The sequence below is a fragment of the Micropterus salmoides genome, unplaced genomic scaffold (genome assembly GCF_014851395.1).
Source record: "Micropterus salmoides isolate LMB-PRFRI ecotype aquatic unplaced genomic scaffold, ASM1485139v1 Ms_hic_scaffold_1, whole genome shotgun sequence".
In the NCBI taxonomy this organism is placed as follows: domain Eukaryota; kingdom Metazoa; phylum Chordata; class Actinopteri; order Centrarchiformes; family Centrarchidae; genus Micropterus; species Micropterus salmoides.
In genome coordinates, this window is record NW_024040040.1 from 10,142,914 (window position 1) to 10,162,151 (window position 19,238).

The 19,238-nt window shown below is 40.7% G+C and overlaps 1 protein-coding gene across 3 annotated transcripts in view; it reads left to right on the forward strand.

The window, feature by feature from the left end:
- zranb3 (zinc finger, RAN-binding domain containing 3) overlaps positions 1–19,238 on the forward strand; it is a 93,681-nt gene that overhangs the window by 52,563 nt on the left and 21,880 nt on the right. For all 3 annotated transcript variants that reach the window (XM_038717759.1, XM_038717752.1, XM_038717765.1), the window contains one exon: positions 17,806–17,910. In XM_038717759.1, coding sequence (XP_038573687.1) covers positions 17,806–17,910 — 105 coding nt within the window. The remainder of the gene's footprint in view (positions 1–17,805; positions 17,911–19,238) is intronic.

Sequence of the window (19,238 nt, forward strand, 5' to 3'; positions counted from 1 at the left end):
AATTCCAATTATCTGCTTCAGTTTTAGGGTCTTTTCCTGACACGTCAAAATGTCTGCAGTGAGAAAGGCCTATTGGGGCTGGAGTTTTAATGACACCACAACTGATTGTAGTCTCTTCCTTTTGCTTTGGTTTCTTTCTAAATTTCTTAAACTTGGTTTTTTTGTCCTGTCCAAAACGTTCCACTTGAATATTGCAAAGGTTAGTGCAAACAAGGAAACAAGCCATAATTCAATAAAAACTGTCAGACATAAAAATGTAAGTTGATGCACTGACTTGCAGTTTGTGATGCGTTTCAGCCACAAATACTGCTCTCAGGGCTAGTTAAGTAGTTTAATTACTCATCAACAGGTAGCGTTTTCATTGTAAATCATCAGCACCCTTCACGTCTCCTTTATTTAGTTATTTCTGCAGCTGTTTGAAGACGTGCAGTCTTAAGCTGTGCAGCTTTAACTGTCAGGAAACAGGGGCTTTTTTCACTTTCTAAATAAAAGCGTCTGATGTAATCATTTTTATTTCATGTCAAGGCAATAAGAAAAAGTAAAACTGAAAGGGCATGTAGAGTTTTGAGACCCACTTGATGTTTTGTTCCTTACCAGCTTGTCCCTGTCATATTCAACTGCACAGTGAATAAAACATAATTAATTACGTTTTTCTTCTTTCTTTTTTTTCTCATTGAGATCAAGCTATCTTTATCAAGATAGAGCTGCAAACAACAATACAGTAAAAAAAAAAAAAAAAATACCGAGACGTGCAGTTCCTAAGTGTCTGTTAATTAGCAAACAGGACAGATGTGAGAACATAGTTAGAGTGTAAGAAGGAATCGTGATTGACAGAGCTACAAATTATTCCAGTTAAAAGTGGCCTGGCAACGGAAACCAACTTAAACTATAACAACATGCTATAATGTGTCATAGGTTTAGCACAGTATTAATAAAAATACATTTTACTGAATAACCTTGATGCTCGATACCAGCTCTGATTCCCTTCCGTCTATTACCAGAGGAACAAAAGCCTGTTCGAGTCACTTCACTTTTTTTTTTCTCTGAGATTGATCGAGGCTGTGTGGTAAAAGGGGAAAGAAAAGCTCTTCGAATCCATTCATATTCTTTGGTTCAATACAAATTAAAGGTTTAGGAATTACCTAAGGATTACTGGTACAATTTAATAAGGATCCACCCATCTTCAAGCTTCTTCCAACTTTTCCTTTTTCATCTACAATCCTCCTGTCTTTATACAACACTCAGATAGACAGTCTTTTCAACATTTTATTTAATATATTTTTTGCAAAAATGTTCACAAATCTTTTATTTATAAACATTTTAAAAAGAGAAGTCCTCCAGTTTTAAATGTCAAGCTCTGTTTATTGTGAAAATAGCTCTATAATATCTTCTGTGGTTCTGGAGCACGAGCTTGACCCTCCCTAGTCAATTAGACTTTTGAGACTTGGGTCCCTATCTTGCCCCCGCGCAAAGGGCAGTGCAAGTGTCATTGCCGGTGACCAACAGACGCTGCTGTGATTTTCATGCCCAGCGACCACGTTGTTTAAATAAAAAATGCACTTGCACCCATCTGTGCGCCCATGGGAATGTCGGCCTTCAAATGAGGTGTGGTCACGACATTGTTGGTGCTTTGCTATCTTGAGGCAGCAGACAGCGACTGCGCCATTGACTTTAGACCTGTTTTTTGGGGGGTTCAATGGCGCAAACGCTTTCTGCTGCCTCAAGATAGCAATGTGCCATCCATTTGCAGCATTTCACTATTTCTTGTTATTTTAGGGGTGCATTAGTCCTCCTGATCAATCATATCAATCAAAATTATTTCAGAAGCTAAAAGTTGTGTTCTGTTCCCTCTGTCCTTGTTTTGCTGCTTAAATGCCCCGCGATATTTGCTATGACTTTCCTGCGCACATAAAATGACTGACTGAGCCTCTCTAATCATGTAAGTAAATCGTTAAAGAAAACACTCAAACATCATCAGAACTCAAAACCAAAGAAACCAAAGGAAGAGGGAGAGAGATGTGACCCACGACCTGTTCATCATAGTTTATAATAATGTAGCGCAGTGAGGATCCAGACGTTTCATAGAGGAGACAGCGTCTGTCTGTCTGTTAACAGACTCCAGTCTGCAGTGGAGTTCAGACACTTCACTGACAAACCACAGAGCTGCAGAGTAAGACCAGGCTTCATGATCAGAGACAGTATTTATATCACGTCCACACTTCTGTCCACATCCCCCTCTGTGCTGCGAGCCTGCCTTTCAATCAGTCAATTTATATTGTGCCACTCATCCTTCTGTTAGCAACGAGCCAAGGTACAAGCGCATGTGGCTTTTAAAGGGAATGGGAGATGACACTCTGATTGGTGTATTGCATGTCACACCCAAAACATACCCATGAACTATTCCCCGACTAAGTGCAACCCTTTTGAACTGTGCACCTGGTGCACTGACCATTACTACCGAGCTTCAAGCCGTGCGCTTAGATGGTTAAAATAAGGCTTGAATAGACCTTTGATTGGTCACTAGGAATACTGTGACCTTTGATTGGCTATTTGTTTTGATCACTCACAGAGTGGAAGACAGGCAGTTGCCAGCCCTGACCTTTACTAACTTATGCATTGGGTCTACATTATTTCGGAGCTATTGTAAACTACATGGATGATATCTGCCACTGTCGTCGACACAACAAGCCTATTTTACATTTTGGTTATACACGATTTACTTGTGTTAAGGGCGTTTGTGAGGTGGCTGTTCCTCACTGTACCTCTTTTTTCTTCTGAGGGAAGAAGTCATAAATTTGCAGCTATCCTAAGCTCCAGTCGCTTCATTTTTTCAGTCTCTCGCAAGGGGCTTTGTGTGAAGACTTCAGGTATTTCATTCAGATAATCAAGTAAAATATTCTTTCACTTGCTTTTGTCATTGAACTTTCTTGTGCTTCCTAAACCCTAGCAGGCTAAGATTAACTATATTTTAACCCAGTATGACTATGATTACACTCCTGTGCGTTCTTGGCACTCATCTTAAGGGCCACTTGCCAACAGACCTCTGTATTGATCGGACTGTGATACTTAACACCCTTTTGTTTCATTCATAAGGGATCAGATCCCCACTAACGTAGATAAGAGACAAGAGGGTTTTACATAGAGAAGACCAAAGCGCTGAACTGAATCACCAATGCAGTATTACCCTGACTGCAATAGACAAGTGTCATGTACGCGTGGCTGAGACGATAAGCCACGGAGATAAATGTCCCCCGCTGTCGTTTAAATGATAAACTGTAGGAATTTGGCTGGAAAGCTGTCACATCGGGATAATCCTGGACCAGGCGTAGAATTCACCCGGGGGGCCGCTCAGTGCACAATCAGAGGAAGATTTGTCACCGGAGTTTGAATGAGAAATACTGAGAGCGTTAGGAATTTTATGTCTATTTTCTACAACATCAAACAGTTGTTTATTCAAGGATTCGCTGTGCCTGCTCTCAGGTGGGTGGGAGGTTTGTTTCATGTCCTCACCAGAAGTAGCAGATGGGTGGGGTTTACCACGTCAGGATGATTCAGACATGCATTATGTTGTGCTGGACTTATTTTGAAAGCCTTCGCCGTGACTCCCATGTTGTGTGGTACTCATTATGTTGTCATAGAGTGTGTGACAAACCCCTGAAATACTTTATAAAGAATGATACCATAAAAATCCACAATCATCAGGTATGAGTCAGGTTTGCTTCTAGTAAATCACAGGCATCGAAGGACTTTTTGCACAAGACATCAGGCATTTATCTAGTGTTTGGTATATTTTGATGGTAAATCGCAGGACATTCAAGCTACTATCCAGAATGAGGGGGCTTCTGTGCTCTATAACTTGTATAACAGGCAAACAGCAGGATGTTTTTATATGCTAACTTGACTTTTTTTTAATGCTAACATTTCTTGTGTGAAGCCGGCTTTTCTGCTTTTAACCAGTGCTGTCTGTTGATGGTCTGAAACAAAGCTACTGTTCATTTCTCACACACCCAAAGAGAGCTAACTTTGAATAGCCTCATTAGCATTGCTTATGCTAGTAGCTGCCATTTCTAACTAGAACTACATGTTTTATGTTAACTAGTTTGAGCTTGCAGATGTCTATAAATGTGAGGCGTGCAATGCAACACTGCTACATGCAAATTTTACATGTTTCCAGCAAGTAGCTTTATTTATAAAAAATGTCCTTATATAAGCTATCATAACATTTTGGCAGTGTATTTTCTGCGCCTGTTGCATTTGCACCCTGGCTGTATACCTGTCTATATATATTACACCGTATATAGACATTATAAGTATGAATATAGAAACGAAATTACATGAATTCATTATTATTTCATGTAATTATTATTAAATAATCTGATTTTGGGATGAATTCCTATTTTTAATGTATGTATTTGTTACGCTTTTTATTGTGGAGGGTAGTACAACTCTGTTCAATCACATCCAGCAAGGCTCTATTCCTGCCCCATGCTGTTGCAGCACAACCCGCTCTGCCGTTCCCCTGACTCTCCATGATATTTATTTGACCATAATCCAAATAAACACACAGGCCTCTGTACAATGAGGGTACAGCCCTGTAAAAACTTTCCAGTGTTAATTTGTATCTCCAAAAAGCTGCCGGAGGATATTAACCTTTACACTTTCTTCTTTCTCCTGTGGCTCTAACAGCTGGGGTCCAGATTCTAGCTTTTACATAAATTCACTGGTCAGCCTCTTATTGGTTAAAGGATGCTGACGTTTGGCACCCTCACTGTTGTTTGAGTGAGGTTCTCTGGCTTAAGATTGTTAGTAGTTAGTGCTAATGAAGCAGTAATAACTGGGAAAATTGCCTTTATTGTGGTTATTTCTTACAATGATTATGCAGTTACCTGGAAGCGGCAGCAGTGTGATTACCCATAATCACAACAAGGTACATTCTAGTAGGTATATGCAGGTTTTTATAATACTCTTCACAATGCTCATTATTTTTGTTACTAATGCATGCATATTGTCACAAGAGAAACATTATCTTCAAAGTAGCCTACACACACACACATATATATAAAATATAAAGGGGAGAAAACAATAGAGATCACTAATGAGCTCCTTGGTTATCACAAGAAATACCATGGAAACCAATAAAGTGCGGCCAGTTTACTGAACTTGAATGTAATTGCATTCAAGTTCTGCAAGTTAGTAATTCAGAATCTGATTGCTTGGCTGAAAATACCTGTAGTTTGCTACAAATTGAGCTACAGTATACAATGAAACTAATTGCATGGGAACACTATAAAACTCTTTGGTTTCTAATCATAGAGTGAAAGTTTAGGTGCTGCAGCTGCTATTGTCAAACATGTTTCATGCAGGACCAATACCCATAGGCTGATGTAGTTGCCTTCCTGTACTGTGTGTGTGTATTTTAAAGGTTCAGTAGGCCTGTAGGAGGATTTATTGACAGAAATGCAATATAATATACATAACTATGTTTTCAGTGTTGTATAAACCCTTGCATAATGAACCATTATGTTTTTATTACCTTAGAATGAGCCATTTCTATTCACGTACACTGCGGGTTCTCTTACATGGACGTTGCGATGTTGCACTGCCATGTTTCTGCAGTGGCCCAAAACGGACAAACTGCTCTACAGAGTCACTGCATAGAATACGTACAAGAAGAAGAAGTATACTAGCAGTAGTTGTAGTTGTAGTCAATAAGATAAGTTAGTCAGAAGAGAAGTAAAATCTGTACAAATGGCGGACAACAAGTATAATTTAGCACAAGAGCCGACCGAGCGTGTCGGCCACCGTAGATTCTCCTATGTGCTTGCAAAGGGAGGAGTGAGCAGTGGCTGATGGTGCATTCATGTGGTTCGGAACAATCGGATTCTGACTTAAACCTTTATTGCAATAGGAATAAAATGTACATGGGACATAAAGAAGTATACAGAGCAGTATACAAATATATTAGACACAAATAATAAAAACTTTGCCAGGGGTAGTCTATATCATATAAATATATTTAAAGAGGACCATATTTTGACAGTTTTTATAGCCCATTTGCTGTTCGAGAAATAAAATTTATGCAGTGTACAACCTTATGGAGAAAAAGTACAAAGTTAAGTTTACAATTGCCGTTACAATTAATACATTTATTATAAAGTACTTATTTTCTTTTCTTTGACTTTTATAAAAGCAAAATACTGCATTCTCCCACATCAGTGCAAAATCTTTATAAATATTGTCAACGATGAATCTGCTGAAGTCGAAGAAAATTGTGATACAGGAGTTGTCGAGTTGTTAACGTCATACACGTAGAAAGATCATGAATGAAACAAGAAGAAAATCATGTATTGCATAATACATATTTTGCAAACATGTAATTTGTAATATGGTTATAACAGTTACTTTGCTGTCCATGTAGCGTGAACTAGATGTCTGCGTGTTGTTTATATGCTCTGATAATGCTAATCCAACACATCTTTGTAGTACTGCTAACATGCTGAATTTTAGCAGGTATAATGGTTGCCATGTTCACCATGTTTTACTTTAGAGTAGTGTTGGGCAAAATCACGATTAATTGCATGATTTTGTTGTGATTAATCACGATTAATCACATTGTTATGCGCAAAATTGAATACTGAATTCTAATTCCAGTGTACTGCGCACTTTTAATTTAAATGTACTGCTATGTACACGCAAGTGCAATAACATCATAAATAAATAAGGTGCTTTTTACCAGCAGTATTCCCTTTAAACAGTAGCAATAAAATATTTCTTGTAAATCTCAACTTAAACATTAATGTAATCAAATCAAATATTAAACCAAAGCTAAATTCCACTGCCAGGGCATTACCTTTTATCTAGCTTGTTAAAACAAGTTATCATAACAGGCACCTTCTGAGCAACAGGTTAGCATATATAAATCTGTTTTCTTGTTTTTTTTCCCAGCAGAAACATTTTTCTTCCCCGCATCCCGGCAAAACTAGATGAAGGCCTATCAGGTAAAGTTCCCCTTCGAGGGAACTCGAACTGCGTCGGTGACGACACTACGGGAACGCCTCTGTGCGTGGCAGGGCTGAGCATGAATGAAACTACTCCAATCCTATTGGTGTTGCTAGAACGGTAGCATGTGGCGACGTAACTGGAGGCGTATATAAGCACGCTGGCACACAGGACACATTAGCCTTTTTCTATTCAGCCGGCACTCTGGCATGTTGAAGAAAGACCACAGTAAATCCGATCTCTTACCTGGAAGGATGGCAGACAGAGAGATGGCTGGTGAGCAATTCAGGCGATGTGTTTTCCCGTGCCCACGCTACATCACGGCGAGCGACACTCATAATCCTGTGTGTTTCCTGTCTGGGGATGCCGCATGCCCAGGGGGGCTGCTTGCGGCCATTGCGAGTTCGGCCCCATAGATGTGGACTTGTTTGCATCTCAAGAGACGACGCACTTCCCCCAGTCGCTCTGCTTCCGGGGGTTCTGGAACGGATCCGTCAGGACGGTGTCAGCCTACTGTTAGGAGCCCCGTTTTGGCCGGCCCGAGTGTGGTTCTCGGACTTAATTTTGCTCCTAGAGGGCCCGCCATGGCAGGTCCCTCTGAGGAAGGACCTGCTGTCTCAGGCGCAGGGCCAGGTCTTTCACCCTTGCCCCGCCCTATGGAGACTGTAGGTCTGGCCCCTGAAGGGGCCCAGTTCCTGGAGGCAGGCCTCACGGCAGGAACAGTCGAGACGCTGCTCAGCTCCAGAGCCCCGTCCACGAGAAGGATGTACGGCCTGAAGTGGAATGTGTTTGCCACCTGGTGCAGAGAACGAGCGGTGGACCCATTTATCTGCCCGGTGACTATGGTACTGGAGTTCCTCCAGGACCGTTTCTCTGCTGGCCTTTCCCCATCCACAAGGTATATGTGGCTGCTGTGGCGGCGTTCCACACCCCTCTGAGGGATGGGCCTCTGGGGAGGCTTCCACTGGTCGTGCGCTTCCTCCGTGGAGCCCGGAGGATGAGACCCGTGACTCGTTCCAGGCTTCCCACCTGGGACCTGGCGGTGGTTCTCGAAGCGCTGGCTGAGGCCCCCTTCGAACCCCTGGAGTCGGCTGAGGCTAAGCACCTGACCCTTAAGATGGCCTTTCTCCTCGCTATCACCTCTCTGAGGAGGGTGGGGGATCTCCAGGCACTTTCGGTTTCTCCTCAATGCCTGGAGTTTGCCCCAGGGAGGGTCGACGGTGCTGCAGGTGTTTCATCCCCCACCTCATGTGATGGCGGAGGACGGGAGACTTCATCTGCTCTGCCCGGTCAGAGCACTGAGTATTTACACTCTGAGGTCTTCCCGGTGGAGGAAAGCAGACCAGTTGCTGGTGTGTTTCGGGTCCCCCCAGGCTGGGCTCCCCGCTTCCAAACACACGATCAGCAACTGGATTGTTCAGACTATTTCCCTGGCCTATCAGGTGCACGGGTTACCTTCACCTATGGCCGTAAGGGCGCACTCTACTCGAGGCATGGCGGCTTCTAGGGCCCTCCTCGCAGGGGCGTCGCTCCAGGATTTGTGTGATACAGCTGGTTGTGCCACCCCTCACACTTTCATCCGGTTTTACAGTCTGGACCTTCCTTCTGCACCCGTGCACTCTCCTCCTAGTCGTGCCGTCAGGTTCTGCACGCTGGGGGCAGGCGGGGTTTCGACTCGGCCTAAGTGGGTATCTCGTTCCCATAGTGTCGTCACCGACGCAGTTCGAGTTCCCTCGAAGGGGAACGTCTCGGGTTATGTATGTAACCCTTGTTCCCCTTTGAGGGAACTCGAACTGCGTCGGTCCGCCACACCTCACCCCGCCTGGAGTGCCTTTGCTTCATAGAAATGTGTCCTGTGTGCCGGCGTGCTTATATACGCCTCCAGTTACGCCGCCACACGCTACCATTCTAGCAACACCAATAGGATTGGAGTAGTTTCATTCATGTTCAGCACTGCCACGCCCAGAGGCGTTCCCGTAGTGTCGTCACCGACACAGTGTCTCGTTCCCCTTCTCGGGGAACAAGGGTTACATACATAACCCGAGACGTTATGTAGCCTATAATTTTAACTTAAGTTAAATAGGCTACAGCTGTGTAGTTACTATCCATAGAGCGCCTGCTGTTTAGTAGCGGAGTGCTTGTCTCCCTTTCTGATCACCGAAGCAAAGAGCAACCCTGCGGGGCCAAGTGACTACGTTGTGATTTTAAGAACATTCCTAAGATCGACATCTTCCCCAATACTAATCAGCATGCGGTGTGGAGCTATCCACTTCGCTGTGGCATTTGATTGCTTGTCTTGCTTTTGTTTATCTACTTCTCCCACACGCTGCATCGCTACAGAGTAGTCTGCCGAAGCCTCCTTCCACTGCTTGTTTAGGTGGGTGATTTGCAGGCTGATTCCCACCCCTCTTGTGACCCATGGTTTGACTGTATGTTTATTCAGAGCCAGTAAGCAACGGACTTTCAAAATAATAATAATAATAATAAAAACTACATGTGATAAAATAAGTGTCTGCATTAATTAATTAATGCATTAACACGTTAATGTGCCCTAGCCCTAGTTTAGAGTGTTAACATTCATTTGCTAATTAGCACAATAATAAACACAAAAAATATAATAATAAACACAAAGTACAACTGAGGCTGATATCATTAAACCAAAGTACTTGACAAATAAGAAATGTAACCTGTTCGTCAAAATGTATCATGATGTCGCATTTTATGAGAAGCCATCCAAAATTGTCAAGAGATTTGACTTAAAACAAAAATGTCAACCTCATGTTGGCGCAAATAGTTTTTGGATATTTCAATGTACTAATTTCTAAAAAGAATTCTAGTGGGGCTAAAAAACTGCTAATGCACACATTGAAACATACATTTGATGCTAATATTTGGGCAAACTCTTAAAGCAATTATTGCAGATGAAACATGAAATATAGTAAATAAAGTCAGATAATTGTGATAAATATACTTCAATTTTATATACAAATAACATACTGTGGAAGGACAGTATGACTGATTATCTAATGGCAATGCAGTTATCCAACAGCGATGTCGAATCTAGCTGAATAGCTCAAAGTTGTGGAAATAAATGTAAGATGAGGTCAGGATGTCAGGGAATGTTGTTTTTAATTTCTCATAGTATCTGTTTTAAGGAAACAATTCTACTGGACATCGTCACTTCAAGCACTCTGATGCCGGAAGTAAAAAGAAAAGGCCATGTATACACTTACATGTCTCAAACTATCATCTTACGGCTTGCGGAAAACGTGACCGCGGACATCAAAGACTTCAAGTCAAGTGTAAGAACAGAAAACATAGTAGGCTACAAGCCTTTATGACTTTACCCTGGCAGTTCACAGTAACATAGCATTAACTTCTGCTATCTGAGAAAGTAACGTTAGAATGAAAGGAAGTTCTTCTGTTGTAGCTAATGAGAAAACAGAAAGACACCCACATTCTCTGACACATAAAGCTAACATTTATTTGATAGCATCAGCGAGGTCTGTTGCAATCTGTCCCTCCTCCTAGGTTTGTATCTGAAGTTATATAACTACTAATATTACTGTTATTCTTGTCAGGCAAGTGAAACAATAACCCTGCTGCATCGTCATTCACTGAGAAGTGCAAGTAAACGTGCGTGGTTGTATTTGTTTGCTTTGGTTACACCAGTGACTCAGCAGCAAATCCCACGTCCTACCAACTGTTTGGGCAGGAAATCACGAGGAGCCAGTCAGGAACCTCCAAAGAACCATGAAGTGTGTAGTGTAGTGGAGCCACAATGCACTGGAGCACCATTTACTGCTTCAAAGAACCACTGAGTGTGTTTTATGGATATCTCTCTCTGCCTTAAGAGTGACAGTGAGGGTATTATGGCCAACACTACTGTCTATTTCCCTTGACCACATTAAATAAACTTGCAGTATTTGTGAATTATTTTGCATTTCCACTTAAAAAATTGACTTCAGAAATGCACATTTATTTTCTATCAATCGATTAAGTGTTTCAGCTCTACTAAGTTTAAATATAATACATAAAGACATACACATTCAGCTGTATGTCTGTCTGCGTGTAATAATAATAATAATAATAATAATAATCTTTATTTGTAGAGCACTTTTCAAAAACAAGTTACAAAGTGCTAACAAGTGCTTAACAAGTGTAAAGACAATAATACCCAAAGAACAATAATACAGAAACAATACAAGATAAAAGCAAGAAAACATTGAAAAGACTGAAATACACGTTTAAGACAAATATAAAATAAGTAAAATAGAATAAAATAAAAGGGATAAAATAAAGTCAAAAAAGATCGGGAAATGCTCTCCTATAAAAGTATATTTTAAGAAGGGACTTAAAAGAGTTCACTGACTCAGCTGACCTGATTTCCTCAGGCAGGCTGTTCCAGAGCCTCGGGGACCTGACAGCAAACGCTCTGTCCCCTTTAGTTTTCAGTCGAGACTCTGGAACAGACAACAGACCTCTGCCCGAGGATCTCAAGGTACGTGCTGGTGTGTATGGGACTAAAAGTTCAGAAATATAACAAGGCGAGAGGCCATGAAGAGCTTTAAAAGTGATCAATAAAATTTTAAAGTCAATTCTAAAACATACTGGGATAATGTGGTCATATTTCTTTGTTCTGGTTAAAAGCCTGGCAGCTGAGTTCTGGACAGTCTGGAGTCGATCAATAGATTTTTGGGTTAAACAAGTGAAAAGGCTGTTGCAGTAATCCAGGCGTGATGAGATGAAGGCGTGTAAAATGGTCTCGGTGTCCTTAAAAGTTAACATAGATCGAATGTTTGCTGTTGATAAAAACACGATTGAACAAGGTTTGTGGTGTGCTGCTCAAAATTTATTTTATCAAACCAAACACCAAGGTTCTTTGCAACAGGCTTAATGTGATTTACTAGGGAACCAGCAGATGGCAGTATTTACTGCCATCTGCTGGGACCCAATGACCCAATTTTGTCTGAGTTCAGCTGGAGGAAATTATTTAACATCCATTTTTTAAGGCAGTTGTTAAGTGAACTCAGCATTTCAGGGTCTGTGGATCTGACGGGCAAGTATATTTGTGTGTCATCAGCATAAATATGAAAAGAAATGCCATGTTTATGGATAATATGTCCAAGGGGAAGCAGATACAAGGAAAACAAAATGGGTCCTAAGACCGACCCCTGAGGCACACCATATTTAACTGGAAAGAACGAAGAGACATAGTTGTTTACAGACACGCAAAACTTCCTATTTGACAGGTAGGATGAAAACCATTCTAGGGCAGTACCAGAGATCCCCACCCAGTGCCTCAGTCTGTCTAACATGATGTTGTGATGGTGTCAAAAGCAGCGCTAAGGTCCAGAAGTACATTAAAAGGTCATTGGTGACTTTAAGCAGGACAGTCTCAGTGATACTTCCTGAAATCAGATTGAAGCTTTTCAAATAATTTGTTATTTTCCAGTACAGTGAGCAGCTGTTTGGACACAATTCTTTCTAAAATCTTTGCAATAAAAGGCAGTTTTGAAATTGGTCCAAAAGTTTGTGGGAGGGAGGGATCTAAACCAGGTTTCTTTAAAAGCGGGTTTTAAAATAATCAGGGACACAACCAGTAGATAGGGAGCTGTTAAAAACAGATCAAATGGGGCCCAACAGAATCCATTACTTTCAGTAAAAACTTTGTCGGTATTACATCAAGTGGGCTGGAGGACACTCTCATTTGTGATACTGTTTTTAAAAGCTCAGACAAGTCGATGGGATAAAACTGGTTAAAACTCTCTTGTTGCTGGTGAGGAACCTCTGAGTAAGAGGCCGCGGGGGTAATAGAGGCTCTGATTGACACCACCTTATTGGTAAAATAAGATAAAAACAATTCACAGTCATCATTACTTGCAGCTGAGGCACAAGGAGGGTTTGGGTTTACCAGCTGATCCACAGTCTTAAACAGAAACCTGGGACTGTGTTTATCTGTAGTAATGAGTTCAGAAAAATAATGTGTTCTCGCATCCTTAACCATGTTATTGTAGTTAATTAATAAATCCTTCAGACTGAGGTAATGGACTTGGAGACTGAATTTTTTCCATCTGCGCTCTGCTTTCCTGCATTCCCTTTTTAGGCTGCGAATGCTGTCATTTATCCAGGGTTGCTTACTAGTTTTAGACGTAGGCCTAACCTTTAGAGGAGCAGTAGTGTCGACAAGCAGATATGATTGAAGTGATCGACCAGATTGTTGGTGTTGGAATCAGACAGGTGTTGGCTTTGGCTCTGAAAGAATGTGCAAAACTTTGAAACACTTTGTTCATTAAAGATGTGAGAACACACAGAGCTTGGTGAGGCGGCATGAGTAACAGGCGAATCGCAGCTAAAAACAATACATCTGTGGTCAGATATGGTCATGTCCACTAATTCCACAGGGAAATGCTGACACCCAGGGTAAAAACCAAGTCCAGTGTATGGGTTATGGGTTTGCCCTTTGACATGTTGTTTGAAGTTAAAAGAAGTGGCCATATTTAAAAAGTCAGTGGTAAAAAGTCAGTCATAATTTAAAACCAGAGTAGATAAAAATTCAGGAAGTTCTGATAAAAATCCTCCAGGCGGTTTTGGGGGGCGATAAATTATAACAAATATGATAGCCCTCCAAGTTTAAGAGTGAGAACTTCAAAGGAGTTAAATTCATCACAGCGTACTTGATGACATTTAAAATTTTTCCTATACATACTCACTAGCCCACCACCACGACCACTGACCCTTTGACTAAAACAATCATATTGAGGCGGACACAGTTCAGCTAGCTGGCCATAGTCATTCATTTGCAACCATGATTCAGTTAAAAACAAAATCTAGATTTGCAGACAAGATAAAATCATTTAAGATGAAAGTGTAGCACCTTATCACCAAAGCAAATTCCTTGTATGTGTAAAACACTACTTAGCAATAAAGCTCCTGATTCTGATTCTGATATATAGTCCAAATGTGATAAGCTAATTAATTCAGTTCAAGTTGTAAAATTATATTATTGATATGGTAAAGTTATGTGTGCTATATTTTTTCTTACCTTTGTTAAGTAAATAATTATATTAACTGTATGTAAAGCACCTTTCAAGATAAAATGTCTTCACACAGAAAATGTAAAAGTTACATACATTAAAATTTTATTGCATTTTGTTAAAAATATGGTTGAACTTATATTTACATCAAATCATTAATGCAAAATCAAAATCATATACAGCCATTTATCTTGGGTTAAGAAAAAATAATTATAATATAGAGTTTATCAGCTTTAGAAATTCTGGCTCACAGGTTTATGAAAGGAGAAAAGAAGGAAGTTTATTTTTATTTTCCCGGGTTGTGTAACATCTATGAACAGCTTTCTTTGGAACCATATAAACTGTTGACCGCATGCTCTGTGGAATGTCTAGAGTAACGGTGACACTGTTTCTGGAAAGAGATGTTTCTGGTGAGTTTTTTAAATGTCATTTTTCAGTCCTATGAGCACCGCAAATTAAATTCCATTGAACTCTATTGTATTTGGGCAAAGGCAGAAATCTCAGAGAGAGAGATGTCAAGGCCTGGGCAAATAAAAGCAAAACTGCCTGCCGAGATATTACTAGATTGAGAAAATGTTTTTGTAACCCAGGTGTTAACACTTTATAACTCCCAAAACAATTCTTAACTCAAGGCCCACTTAGTAGTGAGGCCTCCGTTGTTGTGGAAAGTGAAGAAATATTTATAAAAACATGTCATTAATAAATCTAAAGTTGCTTTTATATATATCTATATAGATATATAGATATACTGAACAAAATTATAAACGCAACAGTTTTGTTTTTGCCCCCATTAATCATGAGCTGAACTCAAAGATCTAAGACTTTCTCTATGTAGAAAAAAACCTATTTCTCTCAAATATTGTTCACAAATCTGTGAAAATCTGTGTTAGTGAGCACTTCTCCTTTGCCGAGATAATCCATCCACCTCACAGGTGTGGCATATTAAGATGCTGATCAGACAGCATGGGTTTTGCACAGGTGTGCCTTAGGGTGGCCACAATAAAAGGCCACTCGAAAATCCTTCGGCAGACTATGTTGGATGCAGCATGTGGGAGTAGTAAGACAGCGCTCCGCGAGTAAACGGCAGGCGCTCTATGGATAGTAACCATGGCAACAGCTCCTGTGCGGTACACAACTATAGCCTATATAACTTAAGTAAGTATTATACTTATTGGCTATATAACTTTACCTGATAGGTCTTCATCTAGTTGCGGGGATGCTCTGCCATGCGAATTCCATCCTGGTGATGACCTATTTAATAAACAGTAATAGATTCTGGAAACTCACAAACAGCGAGGATCAGTCTCTCTTCCAATGATTTGTGCTGTGCGTTGCATACAAAAAGTTCAAGACAATTCAACTTCGGCAGCGAGCACAGGCATGTGCGTGAGGCGAGCACAACAGTTTCATGGGAACGCACCCGCTTGTTGCTACACCTTGTGCTCGACCACTTCACCTTGCTAATGAACATACAGTAGACTGTTTATGCTGCTCCCTGATAAAAGAAAAATATTTCTGCTGCTACCTGTTCAGAAAAACCCCCAAGAAAACTGGACTTTGATGGTAACTCACTTTAACAAGCTAGACAAAAGGTAATTCCCTGGCAGTGGCAAATAGCTTTGTAATTTAATATTTGATTTGATTACATTAATGTTTAAGTTTAGATTTACAAGAAATATTTTATTGCTACTGTGTAAAGGGAATACTGCTGGTAAAAAGCACCTTAATTGTTTAAAGTGTTTGCAAACCACATGTTATTGCACTTTTGTGTATATAGCAGTACATTTAAATTAAAAGTGCGCAATACACTACTTTAGAATTCATTATTCAATTTTGCGCATAACTCTGCGATTAATCACAGAAAATCATGCGATTAATCGTTAATCACGTGATTTTCTGTGATTAATCGCAATTTAGTTTAGTTTAAAAATTTTAATCGTTGCGTGTGTGTGTGTGCTTGTATTATGGAGGACTGATTCTGACAGATTAAGAAATAAATACAGAAAGAAATAAATGCTCAATAAATAAATAAATAAGCATCCGATTAAATGCACAAAAAATAAAGTAAATAAATAAATGTAGGCAGTAATGAAGTTATACATTTAGACATAAATGTATATATGTCTTTTAATTAGCTTCTTGATTAATTCACCTTTATCATAATTACCTTATTTATTTACTGTCCGTTATCATCTTCAACTTTTTGTTATTAATTACTTATTTTTTAAATGTATTTATTTATTTGTGTGTTTTTATTATTTTTGTCTGTTTTATTCTTACTTTGCATTTCTACCCTATTTATTTCCCCAATGGTATTTATTTCTGCCTGTCCTTTTTACATTTCTATGCATTTCTGCCTTATTATGCAAATGAGGAGGGGTTTTATCTCAAGGGGTCAACTTCTCCCCTATTGGTGGACGAGTCAAACGGCAGAGGACTCTACATGCACACATCAACAAGCTTGCTCCTCACACACTCAGACGGCTTCCTTCAGTGAACTGAGGTGTTTTGTTTAACAAAATACAATATTACAACAACATTACATACATAACATTAAAAAATGTCCCTAAATCTGCTTACAGCTACTATTATACGCAACTCTATCCATCCCGCCAGACGATCCCACCGTCACGGAGCGGATCACAGACTGTCTCTTTGACACATCTGCATGGATGAAGGCTTGCCACCTTCAACCAAACCTCTAGCCAAGCAATCTATCCCATAACATTAAAGTACATATTGCCTCCTCAACCATCAATCTAACCACGATGGTGAGAAACTTGGGTGTCATGATTGATGACCAGCTGTCCTTTTCAGACCATGTTGCTGCGGTCGTGCCGCTTTTGATCAGCCCAAAATGACTCATGTTACTCCATTACTCAGTGACCGTGCTACCTGTGGCCTCCAGAATCAAATTCATGTCACTAATGATTGCCTGCAGAGTGACTACTGCACCCATCTACCTAAACTCCATAATACAAGCTTACGTTCCTTCTGGGCCACTGCGCTCCTCCAACAAACGCCGCCTGGCTCTGCCATATCACACAAAGCAATCTCGGTCCCTGTTCTCATCTGTGACACCACGTGGAGGAACAAGCTACCACACGCCATCAGAGAAGGGGCGTCAATCTTTAACTTCAAGTAGCTCTTGAAAACTCATCTCTTCCGAGAACACTTCCTCTTATAACACCTGTAACTCCTAACCTCTAACATGCACTTCCTGTGCTCTTCTTCTTCTATCACCTTACAATGTCTTGTATTGATTGCACTATTTCGTTAACTCTTACTATTTTCCCCAGGTATTTACCCGATTGATGCAGTACGCGCTAAAAGCTCTTGCTAGTATCTATTGCTGCCCATAGTAGTATTTATTGGCACTTGTAGATCTCTTACTATATAGATTGTTTAATGGATGTTTGTATGTTGATGCTCAATTGTAAGTCGCTCTGGATAAATGAGTAAATGTAAAATCATAGTGTGTTTATAAATCATTAATTTAATATGTTGCTCATAGATGCTAAAATTGGAGGTTAAAAACCCACCCCAAAATGTTCCACAAAAATAAAGTACAGGCTTAATATTTAATATTTAATGATACGGGGTGAATATGCTGCTACACTTATTAGCCGGGCCAAAGATTTTCATTCTGGATATTAGTAGCTCTAGTAAGTGTGGTATGTGTGGATGGTAGTATTAGTAAAATAAAGTGTGGTAACAAATCGCTTTGCTTAAGGCCATCTTCTTCCTCTCTTGTCTCCGTATCTGTTAGGACGGTAATCCGTTGAACTTGAGCTTCGTCCCTCTGGACATCAAACTAACCAACTGGGACGACCTGCCCGAGGCCTTCAGTCGACGCCGGGAAAATCGAATACAGGTCTGTCCTTCCTGCCAGGCTGTGGGTGTGGGTGTGCATGCGGATAGGAGTGTTTACACGAAGGAGACCTACTTAATGAGTCATTACTGTAAAACGCCTTTAAGGGGCATTCCTCTGGACTAGACTTTGAGGTTGTAAAATGCGCCAATATTTCATTCTTTTGATTGATGAGAAAAGATTCAACCATTTATAACTACACAATTTCCAAGATGACAGAAGCTTCTACATGGGCACAAGAGTGAGGTTGAAGGGTTTTCAGCCAGTGAGCCCGTAGGCTGCTTTAAGGATGACCTTAATTTTAAGATAATTTAGTTTAATATCGCGGTCAGAGAGCTATCTCCCCAATTCCACTGATCCAGTAAAGATGAGGCACAAGGCTGGACGGGGCTTATTAAACAGATATCAGACGTGTGTGTGAATGTAATGATACCACTGATCATGAGGAGGAAGAGCAGAAGCACGGTACTGGGAGCCTGACAGATAGGGGGAGTGTGGACTCCTACTTCCACCACTGCAGGGCCTGAAGGGGGGAGGAAAGGGAGGAGGGGTTGGGTGATGACGGAGAGAGGAAATAAGAGAGGGGGTGGTTTGGGGGTTTGGGCAGCCAAGGAGACCGGCAAAAGAGAAAGTGCCGTTTTATGAGGGTCGTTAAAGGAGACGGATCATCGCCTCAAACGACCCCGCACGCCAGCCAGCTAATATTAAATCCTGCAATCTGCCTTGGCAGTAACAGAGCCGCTGACAGACAACCCCGCCTGTCACGTTGTTTATGTTGGTTTGTAAAGCGAAGGCGTGAGTTGCATCCATCCTCTGACCCATCATTTACGCCCTGTTACTCACCAATTGTCCATCAAAATCAATACTAAGCAAGCAGTTTAACGTGGGCTGCAACACGTCTTGGACCGGGGAGGCAGCGCTGTGTAAACTCACCTACAACCAAAGAGAGGCTTCCCAAGCAAACCTGTTTTAAAAGAATTTATAGGAAACGATTATAAATCTGTATACCATGAAAACAGGGTCTTTAAAGGGAATGAAACATACATTTATTCAAAATAATACATTTCTGAGAAGATCATTGTTAATTGTTAGGTTGCAGAGTGTACTCTGTCATCCTCTTAATTCTGTGCTTGTGCCTCTTACAAGATAAAGCTGGCTTTGTTCTTTATGTTTCTTACTGTCAGCAAATCCCATGGAAAGATGAAAAACCAACAATGCGTTACCGCGTCTCTCCTTGGTACTTCACTACCCTGTCTGTGGCACTCAGCCCCAAGCCCACTGGTTCCTGCTGAAGACGATTATCGTTTAGCTCTCAAGCATTTAGTTTGATT